The following is an 18,616-nucleotide window of genomic DNA, read 5'->3' as shown; positions in this document are numbered from 1 at the left end:
CAAAATAAAAAAAATAAAAAAGTCACAATAAACATTAAAAATAAAAACTGTTCTTATTTTGTTTGATCTTGAAATTTTACCCAAATTAAAAGTTTTAAGTTAGAACATGTGTTTAAATTTTGCATCCAGAATAAACACCAATATTTTTTAAAGTAAGTTGAAAATTAAAGGGTAAATAATGGAAATGTGGTTCTGCAGTCATTGCCCCAAAACAGACCAATAATGTCTCTTTGGAACTTCTGATTTTGACAATTTAATCATGTTATCACAGTTTTTATACATAAAAGGGTTGACCATACCAATTCATGCTTGCATGTATAAACCATTTGTAGATTGACAAATGCAAGTTCTTTGGTTGAGGATGAAAATGGTCTCAGTCTACCAAAAGCTTGTGGTCTGATGATCAAATTGGTATGACTTGACCCTTGTTAAACTTGAGCTTGTCTCACGGCGTACAAAAGTCCAGGCTTCTGCTCTGCAGACTTTTGCAGATGTTTTTGTTTTTTATACATAAATTAGAGTTCAACATTCTAATAAGTAATAGTTCTTTTTCCAATTGAAATCTTGTTTTCTTAACCACATTCAGCGGCCATATTTATGATTGTTTATTTTTTTCTTTTATTTTTTAAAATGGACTGTTAATTTTGCATTCAACAAACATTAAACATTGTTTAGCTAAAAATAAAAACAATAAAAAAGACTAGTTGGCTGAGATAAAAGAAACTTAATTTGCAAACTTTTTACCTTAAGTTATTGTTATGTGTTTGATATTTAAAATCTTACACACATATATAACAAGTTTAACCACATTTTATACTCAAAGTTAATTAGTTTTGTAAAAATAAATTTGATTTAAGACCATAGGGATTATATATTAAAATTGCTGTAAAAATAGTTTTTATTAAATAGTTTTTTTTTGCCTATTGAATTTACACTTTCATTAATTTTAATTTTTTTATTCTTACTTTATTTCTTTATTCTAACTCATTTACATATTTTCTGTTATGTCTTAAAATTTATGCATAGTTGAATTTTTTTTTTTATAAGTACTAAGTTAAAATTTTACCAAAACAACCAAGACAAAAAAAAACATCAAATGACTTTTAGTAAAAAAAACTCCAAAATAAGAAAAGTTTTCATGCAGTTTAAATGCACTTAAAACTTACAACTTTTAAATGATAATAACGAAAACAAAGTTTTATTTATTAATATTCCAATTTATTCAAAAACAAAACTTAAAAACTCTAACATTTTTTAATCAAAGTTTTTTTTGAATTAACAAAAATAATATGGCGAAATGTTTTAGAATTGAATCAGGGTTGCCTCTCTTGCTACTCAGAATAATTTAGACTAATTTTGAATTAAAAAATAACTCAGACTGGCTCAATTTAGTTTTTGCTGATCTTAATGCCTTAATGAGTGGTAATCCAGTTGTTTTATTCTACAAAACAAGTTTTTCTCCATTTCAAATGTTGTAAGTAAAAACATTACTTGCATACTTATTTTTTTCCTTTATGTTTAACTTTTTAGTTTATCTTTTGATCTCAATTATTTCAAAAAAAAAAATTTACTGACTCGTATATCTTTCAATTTTGAATATTTATAGTTAGTTTTGTGTAGCTAGTCAAGTTAGTTAAATTTTAGTAAATTTTTTTATTGCAGTAGTTAGGCAATGAGCTTTACAGTTTTGCTTAGTTTAAATTTAACAGGGTTGCTCAGGCAACTTTGCCACTTTTAGCAAGTTTATAAAGTTTTTTGAAGACTTTGGAAAAACTAAGACTATATTGTTTTATTTTAGAGAGTAAAGTTAGTTTTTAGTTCAACTTGTTGGTTCAGTTTTTTAATTTTGTCCTTTACCATCTAATTAGATGGTTAATTTTTAGTGTTGATTCAATTAAATTGTTGAAACTTTCTTTGCAGCAACTATTATTAAGTTTGAATTGAAATTATTTCTTTTTTACCTGCAAGTATTATGGATAATATATACAAAGTTTCATTTAAAAAAATTGGGATAAAGTATTAAAAAAACATAAATAAAAAGAAACCAAACAAATGTTAATCCTTTAATCAGTTACAACTTTTTGTAACAACAGTTAAATATTTTTAACTGATTTAATTAACTCTTATTTGTAAAATAACATGTTTAGTAGTATAATTCTCTTGTTTATGTTTTAAACACAATCAAGCTGTTTTTATTATTAATAAGAGTTGTATGTTTAGTGAAAAGATTTTATTATTTGAGCAAAAGTTAGTAAAATACTTGATCAAAATGCTTTTAGTTCTTGTTTGTACTAAATCCCTTTACATGCAATATTTATATCTTGTAAGTTTTATGTTTGGTTAAAAAGTTACAATTATATTCCTGTTTGAAAAAAAATAAAATAAATAAGGGATAATGTTGTATTTAATATTTTTTTGAATTAAGTCAGTTTACTTAAAAGATTTAAAACACTTTGTAATTACAAATTTTTCATACTTATTGTCAAAATAAGTAATTGAACAAAGTACTTTAAGTTATATTCAAATTATATTTAAAAATAAATTATATTTAAAAAACCAACAGTCCAATTGTAAAAAGTTATTGAAAAACAGTTTTAATGCTTACTAGAATTTAGAATATACAGATATACATACAGGAACTTTTACTGTTTACCAAATTTAATATAACTGGACATAAATTATTGGTTGTATCAATTTTAAAATACATATATCATTGTAATTATTGTCTGTTTAGTTAAATATACACAAATCAATCAATATTGATTTAATTATGACTAATTATTGTTAGTAAAAAAATATTACAGTTATAGCTGTCTATATGTTTGTTTTCTTTGTGTTATTCACAATATATTCAATTAAAAAATAAAAATCAAGAAAGACAGTCACGTAAAAACAATTTTAATTATATTTATGAATTTTGTTATATTTTTATTTATGTTGAATATATAAATTGGTCAATACTTTTGAAAACAGCTAAAAAAAGCAATATAATAATTAGTATAAATTAAATATGGAGAATATTGTAGAGACTACAGTAAATTAATACTGTTTTGTTTTAGAATAAAAATAAACTAAAAACTGACCATAGTATTGAAGAAATTAATTTCCAAGAGTTTATTTCAAAAATAAATAGAAAATCATATAATAATATACAATAATATTATAACTATTTTAGAATAAAAATAAATTTAAAAAGGGACCATATAATTTATGACATAGACAATAAATAATTTCATCTTAATGTAGTAAATATATATGATTTACTACAACAATATTTGCAATAATATACTTTTACAGAATGAAAATAAATTAAAAATGGACCACATTGTTGATGATATGACAATAAATAACTGCATCTTAATGTAGTAAAATAATATTACTTTTACAGAATGAAAATAAATTAAAAATGGACCATATTATTGATGATATAGACAATAAAGGGCTGGGTCTGGCGGACCCTCAGGTCCAGAAAAAGTTGATGACGATAAAAGACAAAATTAAAAAAGAAATTAAAATGGAGTTGAGGATGAAAGAGGGAATGGAAAATTTGAAGAGGGTGAATAATTTTAAAATTGTATTTTTGCTGTTAACAATACTCATTTTAGTTGTTGATAAACAGCTACAACCTTTGTTGTATTTAAGGGCATAGGGGGGTAAACACCCTTTTTGGTTTTTGATCTTATTTTATATAGTTTTTACTAAGCTACAAAGTACTTTTCACAGATTTAAAAAATTCAAAATAGTTTTTGAGATATAGCCGGTCAAAGTTTGAGCCAACAATAGGAACCTTATGGGAGGCGCAAACTAAAACGGCAAAAATAGACTATTTCACTAAAAATCTATCTTCTCCTACGTTTTTTGAGATAACAACCTTAAACTTTCAGGAAATGTTCCTTGATATATTTGAAAAATTCTGTTGGAAGGAATTTTCAAAAATTTTAAAAATAAAAATTTAAAAAAAAAAATAAACAAAAAAAAACAGTTTTTTTTTGTTTCTTTGTTATAAAATATTTATTTTAATTTTTTTTAAATTCTGTTCCGACAGAATTTTCTAAATACTGCAAGGAACAGTTCCTGAAAATTTGAGGTAGTTATCTCAAAAAGCGTAGGAGGAGATAGATTTTTAGTGATTTCTAGTTATTAGCCATTTTAGTTTGCGCCTCCCATAAGGATCCTATTGTTGCCTCCGACTTTGACTGGCTATATCTCAAAAATTATTTTGAATTTTTTAAATCTGTAAAAAGCATCTTGTAGCTTAGTAAAAACTATATAAAATAAGATCAAAAACCAAAAAAGGGTGTTTACCCCCCTATGCCCTTAACTTTTATTATTAATTTTTTCAAATAACAATATAAAAAGAATGAAAATTTATTAAGTTCTGTTTAGAAATGAAAGATTACATTATTATTGTTTGGCTTCAATGTATATGGTGTATTTTCATGACAAGGTAGTAATAAAATTTAAAGAAAAATTATAAACTTAAGGTCATATGGGATCAAACTTTGTTTTACAAGTTGGTGTTATTTTCTGAGTTTTTTGTTTCGGCTATTTTATCTTGTTGCTTAAACAATTACTTATTATTAATTTTAAATGTTTATTCTCAATGAATGGGTGTCCACTTTGTGCAAATAAAATGGTCTATATAATTTAGATTTTTTTTTTGAAAAATTAAAATTAGCAGAATTAAAACTTGGCAAAAAAAATAGTGTAACAAAAATTTGCTCATTGAATAACTTTAAACTTCAATCAATCAGGCGGCAATAAACAAAAAATGAATTTCAAAATTAGTTAGTAAAAAATTAAGTTAATTTTAAATTTTGTGTGATAAAGTGTTTTATGATTTCCAGGCCGCAATGGACAAGAAACAGTTGATGAAAGTCGAGGGCAAACTGCAGATTTGCAACAAAAAACTGGAAGATTTACACGAAGAACTGAGGGAACTGGAAGCGGCTCAGTTGACTAGAAGCACCAGCATAAAGGAAAATGATGACAATATTGGTAAATGTTGTAATAAAATATATGAAAATAATGTTTAAGTTGACAAGAAGCACTAGTATAAAGGAAAATGATGGTGATAACGGTAAATGTTTAGTAAAATATATGAAAATAATATTTAAGTTGACAAGGAGCACTAGTATAAAGGAAAATGATGGTGATATTGGTAAATGTTGTAATAAAATATTTAAAAATAATGTTAATGTTGACTAGAAGCACTAGCATAAAGGAAAACGATGGTGATAGTGGTAAATGTTTATTAAAATATTTAAAAATAATGTTTAAGTTGACTAGAAGCACTAGCATAAAGGAAAACGATGGTGATAGTGGTAAATGTTTATTAAAATATATAAAAATAATGTTTAAGTTGACTAGGAGTACTAGCATAAAGGAAAATGATGATGGTAACGGTAAATGTTTGGTAAAATATATAAAAATAATGTTTAAGTTGATAAGAAGTACTAGCATAAAAGAAAATGATGGTGATAACGGTAAATGTTGTAATAAAATGTATAAAAATAATGTTTAAGTTGATAAGAAATACTAACGTAAAGGAAAATATTAGTGATATTGGTAAATGTTTTATAAAAATATATGAAAATAATGTTTAAGTTGACAAGAAGCACTAGCATAAAGGAAAATAATAATGATTGGTAAAATATTAAGAAATAATTAACAATGATACCAAGTTAAGAAAATGAAAGTGGAAAATAAGTACTAGTATAAAAGAAAATGATAATGATAATATAATGGTAAACTTTTTATTTGAATTTATAAAATAATGTTCAAGTTGGCTAAAAACATTAGCATAAAAGAAAATGATAATGGTAATAAAATTTGTGATAAAAGTTTTTGTAGGAATAATTTTTTAATTTAAAAGAGGTATTAGTGTAAAGGAAAATGATAATGGTAAATGTTTTCTTTAGAAACATTTAAAGATACCAAGTTAAGAAAATAATGATGGTAAATAAGTACAGTGCTTATTCTTTCATCCGGACACATAGGGCAAGATTTTTCTGTAAACATGTCCGGATAACCAAAAATCCGGATAACTACAAAAAATTAATTATTCATAAAATATTACAACTGCTGTTATTATGCAATGTGTTATAATTAAAGTTTTATAATAAGTACAAATACATAGTATTTTTGAAATAGATATTAAAATGATAAATAATAAAAGCTTAATTTTTGGTTTATTATTTTTTTAAGGTAGAAAAACATCAGACTTACTAACCCTCTGCAACAATATACGTTTTTGTAATATTGTTTGAGTTAAAAATCAAACAGAACTTCTATAAAATAAAATCAAAAATCAACTTACAATATTCACTATGAAAAAGCTCTGTAATTTAAAAATAAAAAAAAACTACATGTGATGTTTTAATAGCATTGTTTTTAAGATTTCTAAACTGACTGACTTAACGTTTACATGCAAAGGTTTTTGATAACTTAACTAGTTTAAAACAAATTTAAAATGTAATCTTTAGTAGTATTGTTACATCATAATAACAAACAAAATTGTAGAAATTATAAAAACACTTAAAATTTTCTTACAGCATTAAGCTTAAGTATTTGTATATCATACAATAATGTTATTGAATAATATTGAAACTTTTTTGAATTTTCCTCTGACTGAAAGTGTCCGGATAAATGAATAAGCACTTTACTAGTATGTAGGAAAATGATATGGTTTACAATAAAAACATTTGTAAATTAAATTATTGTAATTTGAAAGAAGTACTAGCATCAATGACTATGGTAATGATAAATATTGTTTTTAAATTATATTTAAATAATATTTAAATTGACTAGAACAGGGTTTCCCAAAGTGGGCCACATGGTCTTCTTGGGGGCTATAAGCTGTAAAAGGGGACTATGATCAGAAAAAGGGCCAAACTTACTTTCAAGGGATATTCTAAAGTATGTGATGAAAAGCAAAAATAAAATCTTAGACATATTTAATGGAGTTTTTTATAAATTATTGTTGCAAAGGTCCATAGCTTTTTTGTTTTCTTATAAGAAGGCCTCATGAATATAAGTGACTAAAAGCACCAAGGGGAGTGAAAATGTTTGATATTGTAATTTTTACAAGCTAGGTTTAAACAAATATGCAATAATTATTTAATTTAAAACACAGTGGTTTGAGTTTTTCTATTACAAACAGATACCAAAATAGACGCCAAGGGCGACAGAAAAGCCCCTGCAAAGAAACCGACAACTGATAACAACAACAGTGAAGACCCTGATGTTGACCCGAGGATCATCGGGTTGGAAAAACAGTTGAGGATTGAGAGGAGTGTCAGGGACGGCGCTGAAAACATGATCAAGCTGAAGCCTGGGAAGGTTTGTTATAGAAGTTATAGAAGTATATTAATATTATAAGTAAGTATTCTAATATGAATGGCTGGATATGAAAAATAATGTTAAGCAAAAAAAAAAAAAACATTGAGCTAAAGTAGTTTTGTTTTTAGTTTCATGTTGAAAAAACTTTTTACTATTTTAGTAAGTTAATGTTTTTTTTAATCAAAACTTTAACTAGGTTTGTTACTCGTATAAGTAAATAGATATTTTAAATGTGTTTCAACTTTATATTAATTTTATATATTATTTTATTTATTTAGTTTTGTATTCAACTTGCTCACAATAGTTTTGAAAGTACTCCAAGCACTTTCAAATAATGAGTGAAAAATAAAAACGTGGTCGATGTTTTTGAAGTGTAGTAGTCATTACGTATAATGTTTTAAATAGATATGTGTGTTAGATAAAGTAGTAACAATTTTTACAACCTTGATATTTTATGCACCAAGTTTTCATTAAAGTTCATTTATTAATTAAAAAATATATACTACTACATACAACAAAGCTAAAATTTGGCGAGGTTTATCACCTCTAAAAGAATGTATTGTTAGAATAGAAATATTGGGTAGACATAATATATCAATATAAATAACTAAATATGACATAAATTAAATCAAGATTTGTTGAATACTTTTTTTTATATCAGTGTGAAAATAGTTTAGTTTGAAATTATTGAAATACTTAAGTGCAAAAGTATAAATTAGTTAAAATTAGTTCTTAAATTTTAGTTATAAAAATTTGATTGTTATTTTATTCAAATTATTATCAATATATAGAAAAGAGTGATAAACAAAGTTTATAAACTTAAGTTTTTTATTAAACTTTTTTATTTGAAATAGTTTAATAAACTACAAGTTTTGTGGTTTAGTTTCACTTGAGTAAACCATAAAATTCTTGAGGTTTTATTTAAAAATTAACATGTTAGGAATGTGTGGCGTAATATTAACTAAATAACAAGTTCAGTTTCTTCTAAGTATGCTTACAAGCTAAAAATATTAAGTAAAAACAGGTTTAAAAAGTTATTATTCTTATAGTGCTTATAAAATTAAATGTTTTTGAGTTAATAGTTCATGTAATAAAACAAATAATTACAATAAAAGTGATTTAAAAAGTTTAAGTAGGTCACTGTGTCAATAAATATTTGTTTACAGTATGCTGGTAAATTTAATCTGAAAAGTTTATTTATAAAAATAATATATAATTCTACAATTTTTATTTTGATATCAAGTATACTACTTAAAGTTGTTAGTTTAATTTAAGATATTTCATAAAAAGTGTCTATAAAAGAAAAGTCTGGCAAATCAAAATGTTTGGTTTCAATAAAAAAGTTGAAGGATAAATAATTTACATTTTAAGTTTATACAAAAAATAAACGATTGCTGTTTCGATTATTTGAACAAATTACTATTTTTGCAGCAGTTTGTAGAGTTAAAAAGCAGAGATTTAAAATATATGCATGAATGGCATTATAAGTTGTTACACCAAATAACTATTATTTTTTAACTATATTAGATTAACTTGACAATTTATTTTAAAGATGAGAATAAAAAATTGTGGAAAATATGATTAAAGACAATTAAGAAATTAGCAATTTATTATTGTTATGCAGGATCAAAGTCTTGTAGCAGAAGCAGCAAAAATGCTGCAGGAAAGCAAACAGAAAATAGAAGTGATTAGAATGCAGATATTGTTACTGAAAAATCAATCTTCTAAATCTGGTAAGTATATTAAAATATATGTGTTTTATTATTATTATTAAAATATTAATTAATAATGCAGATATTGTCACTGAAAAATCAATCTTCTAAATCTGGTAGTATAACAAAATTATATGTGTTTTATTATAATTATTAAAATATTAATTGATAATGCAGATATTATTATTTAAAAACCAATCTTCTAAATCTAGTAAGTATAACAAAGTGTATGTGTTTTATTATTATTATTGAAATAGAATTAAGAATGCAGAAATTATTGATAGAAAAATCGGTCTTTTAAATCCAATTCTCTGGAAAGTATAATGGTGTATATCTATATATATATATATACATAGAAAAATAAGGTGATTATTTAAACTTAATCACTTTCTACAGGACTGTTATACAAACATTTATAAATTAATTTTATACGCTAATAATATTATGCGTTGTAAATAATTAATTAATAAAAAAAACAGCCAAAAATTTTAATTGACATTTTAAATATATATCAACCAGCTTCTAAAGTATTCTTATATAGGGCTCAGTTAGTTTTAAGCAGTTATAAAAGTACTCTAGAATAAGTAAAACTCAAAATAAAATGTTATTCATGTCAATTAATATACAAAGCAAATGCAATATTTACATAATCTATATCTGGGGTCAGGTTTTCTTGAAAAACATTAGCAGGCCAAGGTATTTTTGAAAGTGTTTAATTCAAAATACAAAAAAAACTTGTAATAAAATAAGTATATAATAGGCAGAAGTTTACTTTTGCTCATAAGCATAAACAGGCTATGTTTTAAAATACGAAAGTGAACTTTCCCTTACTGCATTACTTGTATTTTCTTTGCGTAAAAACATATACGACAACAAATACATTATTAAATAAACATTATTTAGGCCAAAATTTATTTTACACAAGCATAAAATACAGGGCATATTTTAATATGACTGAAATTCAACTTGCTTCTGGCTACTGTAAAATTGTTTTTTGCGGTTTAAGTTTGACTCAAGATTTGCCGACCCCTGATGTATATAGATGATTGTTAGTTGTAGCTAAATTTACAGAGTTGCATTTATGTATAACAAAAGTTTTTATCAAAAAAGAACTAAAACTATAGAAATATACTGCTTGAAAAAACAACATGTGTAAAAATGACTCATCGTTTTTTGCTTTTAACTTACAATGATTAATTGTAAACTTAAATGTTTCTAGTGTTTATGTATAGTTAATAAAGTTTGACTAATTATTTTTATGTTTAACTTTGATTTAAAATTAGACTTGCTTGTTGTTTTATCTTATTCATACTTATTTTGGTTAACATTTAAGTAATTTTATATGTAAATTCATGCGTTGAAAATGAAAACGTAAATGAAAACTTTATATAGGCGAACAAACACAGTATTACTTAAACGCATAATACTAATTATGTACAAATTAGTCTTAAAATAAATCAAAAAACCAGTAAGTAAATAAAAACTTAATTTTAGTTAATCTTTTTAGGTTCATTAGAATCAGAGAACCACACAATAGAGTGGAGACTAGCTCAATTGAGGCATTTCTAAAAATATACAGTAAATATATTTTCATTGATAAATTTAATTAACAGGTTCATTAGAGTCAGAGAACCACACAATAGAGTGGAGACTAGCTCAATTGAGGCATTTCTAAAAATATACAGTAAATATATTTTCATTGATAAATTTAATTAACAGGTTCATTAGAGTCAGAGAACCACACAATAGAGTGGAGACTAGCTCAATTGAGGCATTTCTAAAAATATACAGTAAATATATTTTCATTGATAAATTTAATTAACAGGTTCATTAGAATCAGAGAACCACACAATAGAGTGGAGACTAGCTCAATTGAGACATCACATCAAAATTGAGTCAGCAATTGTTGATGGTTATAAAAATTTGAGCCGTACTTTGAAGCAAGCTGACAAGAAGGCTCTTCAAGCTGTAAGTATTTGAATTTGCTTTTTATTTTATATTTATATATAGCTATTTTGTTTTTAATATTTGTTTTTGATAAATACGATAGCATTACAAACTGGAACTTTTTGTTTGTTTTTTACGTTAAAAATTATACTTGAGAACATAATAACTATTTTTATAAAGCATATTAAGTTGCAAGTTTTGTAGTTTTTGTGAATATTAAATAATTGTTTTATTGTAAGTTTATAATTATCTTGCTTGATAGATAAAAACATGTCAGCAAAAACTCAGGTTATTTACAAAATTATTATTGACTTTAGTTGTACTTATTTAGTTTTAACTTTCAATAAATTTTTCTTTAGTTTTGTTAAATTTACACAAAGATAAACAATATAATTCTTTTTTGATTGCATAATTTTTTATTTGGTCATTTACATTAAAAAATGGTTTTAAACTTACATTAGTGAGTAAAAAGTAAATTACAATCATTTGAAGCGTTTTAGTCTGCGAAGATAAGAAAGTCTAAAAATAAACTTTTCTCACTTAAAAAATCAATAAAAGCAATTAAAAGCTGAAAACTTTAATTGAAAGTTGTTAAAAGAATTTATCTCCCAAAAACTGTTTTGCAAAACCAATAATGAGTATCACATAAGTGATTTAATAAATTATACAACATTCTATTGTACCAATAAATTAATTAAGAAAAGTAATTATCTAATTATCTGTGTCACTTATTAAATAAGAGCTGTAGTAATTTTAAAACTGAATTAATTTATTTGGTTTTTGTTGCAGGCACTAATTTTTAAGTGGTTTACTACTGCAACCAATAAAATTAATTGAAAGTTAAAGTATGAAAATATAAAAGTTATAATGAAACCTATATTAAAATTTAAAACTGAATTAATTTCACTGGTATTTATTGCAAACACTAATTTTTAAGCGGTTTACTATAGACTGATTGTAAATAATTGATATTTACTATAACCAATAAAATTAATTGAGAGCAGCAGTAAAATAATTAAGAACATTACTGCGTACTGTATTTAAGAGTTTAAGAGTTTTTTATTGCCTATAAGTTTACATATGTATTAAAATGCTATATACTGATAGTAATAAGTAGGTAATCAGTATCAAGTAGATGTAATTAAGTTTAGATTTTCAATCAGTTAAATCATATTAACATATAAAAAATAATTATCAACCAAGCTAAACTGTTAATAAAGTTTTTGGTTGTTTTAAATTGTAAGCTCTAAACCAAAAATTACAATTGCTAAATATTGCAAACACAAAATTTACAATTACAATTTGTTTTATATTGAGAGCCATAGACTAAATTTTCAAATTATAATAAGTATATACTGTGTATAAGTTTACTATAATTTGTAATCAGTTGATATTTATTAGACAACCAATAAAATACTAATTGAAATCAGCAGTAAAATAATTGAAAATGTTACTAAAACTATTATTAAAGACTTAAGCTTAAATTTACTGTTGTTATGTGATGTAAGCACTAACTAAAATTTACAATTACTTAATTTTGTAAACACAAATTTTACAATTGGTATACCAAATGTGAGCATGCCAAACTACTAATCCAATTTGAATGCTTAACACACATTAACTATTAATTGCTTACTTTAATTTATCTAGTTGCATAATTAGCATCTAGCTGGGTGATTACGCCTAATTAGTTCTAAATCTAATTGGTTATGTTTGTTTAGTGTTATACATATATTTAGTTTTGTTTAGATTTTATATTTATAAATTTCTCCTGTAATAAATTAAATGAATAAAATTGTTTAATTAAACTTTCAAGTTTTTGGTTTATTTAAAGTTTAAAAAAAAACACCCCGTGAAAATATTCTTACTAACCATTTCTGTACACTAAACACCTTTATTTTTACTTATATTTTTGTATTTCTTAATAAAGTGTTTTGAATACTGTTTTTAATAAAGTCTATCCAGTTATTACTAACATTAACTAAATAAGTTTTTTTTAATTTACTAACATTACTTAACACTACTTCACTATTTTTTTTATATAACAGTACTAGTTAATACCTTCAAAACATTTTACGTACTCTTTAACATATATCTAAACAAATATTCTTGTATCTAAAAAACATTTTGTAATAGATTTTTTGTGCACCTTTTAATTACTTTTAATTATGAATATATAAATATAAACAAGTATTTTTTTTGTATTTGCTTCTAGTTGATTTTCTTATTAAATTAACTTTCCGACTGAAAGTGGCCGGGTTAGCGAGGAATCTTTTAAGCGAGAACCGGATAAGCGAGGAAGAACTGTACTAGTTAAATTGAAACTTTTAAATTGTTTCTAATACTATCTAGTAAACAAAAACTTTTGTATAACAGCGGTAACTAATACCTTCAAAACATTTTACATACACTTAACATGTCATAACAAATATTCTTGAATCTAAAAATATATTCTTGAATCTAAACAAATATATTCTTGTATTTGCTTCAATGTGGATAAGCAGCGCAGATGCAGTTTCGTGCAATTGCTGAAGAAACGAGGATTGTACGAAGGAAGGTTCGCTTCCGATGAAAAGTTGCTCAAAAAGGTTGAAGTTTCATTGAGTGTCTGTGGAGTTCGACAAAATTATGTTTTTTAAACAAAACTGAATAATTTAAAAAAAGTATTTTCTTTAATAGTTACAGGTGTTTTGTGTACTTTTGTCATAAAATTTGGCTCGGGGGTCGGCAGGTATTAGGTGCGTGTGTGCAAAATTAGAAAAAATGTAAAAATTTGCGGCTGTGTTTCGCTCCTCATAACTGACCGGAAACATCTAGTCTAAGAATTTCCTGTTATTTTTTCTTCATTTTGAGTTTCAACATATATATTTTTGTTGTTAATTTTTTTAACGGGGCCTCAGGTTTTCCCTTCCATATCATTTAAAATAAAAACATTTTGGCGGGTTGCAGTTTGCCGACCCCTAACTTAATATTAGCTCTTATGAACACTAATGTGATGAATCACAAATTTAGTTAAAAAGAATGATTTATAAGCACCGATTTTTAAGTAGAAAATAATTAATAAAAAAACATAAAAATACACCTTCAACCAAACTACCATAAAAAAGGAATTAAATATTTTTTATTCAATCAAAACAGCTGTTGCTATTAAATACTTTTGTTTAAAATTTATTCAGTTTTTGTTTGTTCATCTTGTTTTTTCGGTGTTGCTTGAAGTTCTGTGAATGAATTTTTACAAATTTATTTAAATTGATGTGTTTTTTTATATTTGTCTTTATTCATCGTAATGTTTCGTAATAGACTTAAGTGTTCTCTTTTTAAAAAATTATTTTTCTCTGTGTTTTCAAAATTGGCTTTACTGATTGTTTTAAAATAATTTGTTTATAAAGTTTATTACTTACCAAAAAAACAAAATATTCACTTAGTTACCTGCAAATTGAACAGCAACTGTACACTAAGTTACAACAATAAACTTTCTTTTATTTAACTAAACGCATCTTCTGAAAACTTTCATTTGTTTGCTGTTTTAGCTTTACATATTTTAATTGTTATCAAATAGTATTTTTTTTAAACTCTCCGGTAAAATTTATGTTCGCATGTAATAAATTTCAAGAGAAATAAATATACCATTCATATTTGATATACAAGCACTTTTCCAAAGCTAAAATAAATAAGTAGACTTAATGAAAAGTTTATTTAACAATTGCTGTTTTTTTTTTGTTGATATATGTACTAATTGTTATTACAAACCAGTTTTTCAACTTCTTTTGACTTTTTACCCATCTAAAAAAATTACAAACATCTGTAAATACACTCTCTCAATATGATTATTCACGATTCATTGCAAATTTTATACTTTGTGAAATGTAAACTTTCATTAAACTGCACAAGCATATGATTATTCAACATTTCATTTTGTTGTAAATTTAATATTTGTGATTTAATGTAAACTTGTTCTTTTCAAATAAATATTTTTTATATATTTTTGCACTTACCGTCTTACAAACTGATCAAAACTAAATTTTAACTTATTGATTGTAACCATTTATAATTTGTTTTGTATAAATTTTGTTAAAACGTTACTTTAATTTTGATTTATCAAAAAAAAAAACTTCAAAAATTAAATGACTTGCCGATCGAAACTTCACTTTTACTTTGTTTGGTATTCTTTGAAAGGTTAATGTTATTTCTTATAAAAATACGTTTTGAAATCAATATTCATATTGACGGCATTGTTTTTATTTTTAAAATGTTTTTAGATGTTACTTGAATAAAAGCCAAAATAATTTTAAACGATACCTAGATTTTACTATTTATTTTTGTTCAAACTTTCCACTATTTATATATTTTTTTTTCTATAATATTTAACTGGTATTTTCTATTGACGTTTTTTGTAATATTTTTATATTTTGTTGAAGTTTAGTAAACAAAAAACAAATGTAAAGAGTTGTTTATATATATATATTTAATGAAATCATCCTATCAATACAAGTGTTTTTTTAGGTTGAATAACTTTATAATCAATGAAATTGACGAATAACAGTTTATACAAATTTTTTTTATATAATAATTAAATCTAATTTGACGGAAATAACTTTGTTTTGGATTTTTTTACCCAAAATTAAATTAATTTGCATCTTAAAGTTATTTTTTCTTGTTTTGTTTTATGAATGAAATCATCTGTTATTAAAAGATATTTTATTTAAGTATGTACAATTTGAAACCAACAAAACATTACAGAATTAAGTTAAATGATTTTGTTATGTTTTTATTATGACAGAATCGTTTTAAATTTTTATTTATCCAACGTTGCAACATTTTAAAGTAATAAAACTTAAATGTAATATTATATAAAGTAATAATATTATATATATTTTTTGTGTTATTGCAAGTTTAGTTTGTAATACAATTATTGTGTTTTTTATTTTTTTAAATAACCTCGATCTATGGGTTTTTCTAATATTCAAAAATCCTTTTCTGTACAAATGTAAAATGTTGAACCGTAAATTATTTCAACATTTTTCTTTAAAATTTCTTCGTTATTATCTTTGTTTGTAAACTATATTTTATTAACTGAGATATATATTATTTAAATAATATCTCGGTTGAAATATTGCATGCATTATAACTACTGTGGTGTTTTTCGCATGATTTGTAATAAAGTAAAAAGCATTTTTTAATAGTATTTCAACTGTTGTAACTTTTTTTCAAAACACTGTATAAATAAAGTAAAAAAGTCTAACTGTTGTAATATTTTGTGGACTGTTTTTTTAACATTCTTTATTTTCTCTAAAACAAATTGCTTGAACAGAAAAATAAATTTATTGTAGTTACACACAAACAACCGAATATGTGTCGAAATTTAAAGAAAAACAATTAAATGGTAGTTATGACGTCACAAACAAACAACAATTATTACGTCACACGGCAAATAACCAATTATTGTTACGTCACAGGTGCAAGAAAAGCAGCAGGAGTCGTCGGCCAAGCTGGACCTATTGAAGCTGTCGCTCGACATGAGGTCTCACGAGCTGCAAGACGATATTATGACGTCACAGAGGCGCGAAAACGGAAACGGGAGAGTGAAGAACTCCGAGTTGTACGCCACACTGCCCAAACCCGCAAGTCTCACTGGTTTGTTTGAAATTAATAATAATTAGTTTATAAACAATTGTGTTTTCATACTAATTAAATTTAAATAAATAAATAATTAGTTTATTAACGGTTGTGTTTTTATACTTATTATGTTAATATTATACTATTTATATATATTATATTAAAATCAATTAATAAATGATTTATTGTAAAATATATTACCAATTGCCACATTGCCGAAACCCGCAAGCCTCACCGGTTTGTATATATTTATATTGAATAAAAGTAATTACTAAATAAATTGTGTTTTCAAACTAATTAAATTGAAATAAATGATTTTTTGTGAAACAAATTACCAGTATTGTCTACGCTACACCACCCAAGCCTGCGAGTCTTACTGGTTTGTTTTTATTGTTTATTAAGATAATAACTATTTAGATAAAATAAATTAAAAATATATCAAATGTCAACATAAATGTACATTACACAAACCTGCCTTTCTTACCAGTTTGTTTGTACTGTTGTTGGAAAGAATACGCTTAGTAGGCTTAAGAAGCATAGTTGTTGTTAAACTAATGAAAGTAATAAGCTCAGTATATCAAGCCAGTGTAACATTATTATTTTCAAACTAATTAGGCATTTTCATGTTTGTATGTCAGTTTTGTATATTCATTAGTTTCACTCTTTTCTGATTGTTTTCCAATTTCAAACTCGTTAGAAATGATGAAAATATTTTATTCACTTATTTTTACAGTTTGTATAGCTAAAAGTATTCATTGAATCGAGCAATTATCAGTTGATAAACTTAATTAAAATTGAATTAGTTCAATTTAGTTGAAGTGCTTTTAATGACTTAAATCCTACATACCGACTTTGATGGTAATCACATAGTGAATACGATAAAAATATGGAGATGTTTTAACTTTAAAATTTTTTATGAGTTCATATAAAACAGTTTAGAAAATATTATTTAGAGTTTTATCTGTACGTCTAAAGCAAAACATAGTACAAATTGTTTTTGCACTTTTAGTACTTGAAATTTAATTAACATTTGTAAAAAGACTTAATAAAATATTTAAGTTTGAGTACAATTTAAAACACTGACAAAATTACTGATGATAAAAATAAAAACTGGTCTGACTAAAAAAATTCATCGTTTGTAGTAACTCAAATGAAATTTGTGTAGAGTTTTAGACTAGTTTTATTTAAATTTTTATTAAAATCATGAAGTGAAAGTAAAAAAATATTATTGTTTTTAGACTAAAAATTATAAACAAATTTAAAAACACTACTAAATCTACAAAATTAGTTTGTAGTTCAATTAACTTTAATTTATGTGAAAATCAACTAAACTTGTATTTTTCAAGCAAAAAAACTTTAAATTTTACCATATTAACTAACCTGTTAAACAATTCTTGTTCAAAAGTCAATTAAAATCGTAGTGTACTTATCAAAAACATGTAATTATGTTTGTACAACCAATTCAATGTTTACTTGTTACCATAATTGGAAAATGTTTAATTTTAAAGTTTGTTTTGAAAAAAATACATTGTTTTTATTTTAATTCAAACTACTTCTCAATTGATACTTTTATAGTTGGCTCGTATCTAGATAAGCTTTTGTTTAATTAAGCTACCAAATGTTTACTTTTTAATTTACCATCTTTGAAAAAAAAATTATTTGTTGTTTTTTAAATATCCAAAATTAAAACATATAAAGCAAAAATTTTTTTCAAATAAATTAACTCAGTTTGTTTGGTTTTGTCTACATTTAGTATAAATTGTTTGTTTTTACTCTTAGTTTGTTACTATTTTGTATTCATTTCATATTTTATATACATATACTACATTGGGCGAAATTTCAAATTTTTATAGCTATTACAAGCACAAGATTGTTTAAATTTTCAATAGTGACGTCACGATTAAAATAAGCTATGTTAAAATGCATCTCAACTTTAAGCTCACTTTATTTATAACATCTTTGCTTAAGCAGTTATAACTTTGAAAATTAACTAGAAGAAA

The 18,616-nt window shown here is 24.2% G+C and overlaps 1 protein-coding gene across 6 annotated transcripts in view; it reads left to right on the top strand.

Annotated features, from left to right (window-relative positions):
* The first annotated feature begins 3,399 nt into the window (after positions 1–3,399).
* The window catches only part of LOC145831548 (serine/threonine-protein kinase N2-like), a 55,046-nt gene continuing 39,829 nt past the window's right edge, over positions 3,400–18,616 (top strand). For all 6 annotated transcript variants that reach the window (XM_082938838.1, XM_082938835.1, XM_082938837.1 and 3 more), the window contains exons 1-6: positions 3,400–3,556; positions 4,848–4,998; positions 7,163–7,341; positions 8,966–9,074; positions 10,879–11,021; positions 16,457–16,634. In XM_082938838.1, coding sequence (XP_082794964.1) covers positions 3,407–3,556; positions 4,848–4,998; positions 7,163–7,341; positions 8,966–9,074; positions 10,879–11,021; positions 16,457–16,634 — 910 coding nt within the window. In that variant the 5' untranslated portion in view covers positions 3,400–3,406. The remainder of the gene's footprint in view (positions 3,557–4,847; positions 4,999–7,162; positions 7,342–8,965; positions 9,075–10,878; positions 11,022–16,456; positions 16,635–18,616) is intronic.

The sequence above is a fragment of the Thalia democratica genome, chromosome 3 (assembly GCF_965202585.1).
Source record: "Thalia democratica chromosome 3, ktThaDemo2.hap1.1, whole genome shotgun sequence".
Lineage (NCBI taxonomy): Eukaryota > Metazoa > Chordata > Thaliacea > Salpida > Salpidae > Thalia > Thalia democratica.
Note: the sequence above shows the minus strand (reverse complement) of the source record. Positions and strands in the feature narration are given on the sequence as shown.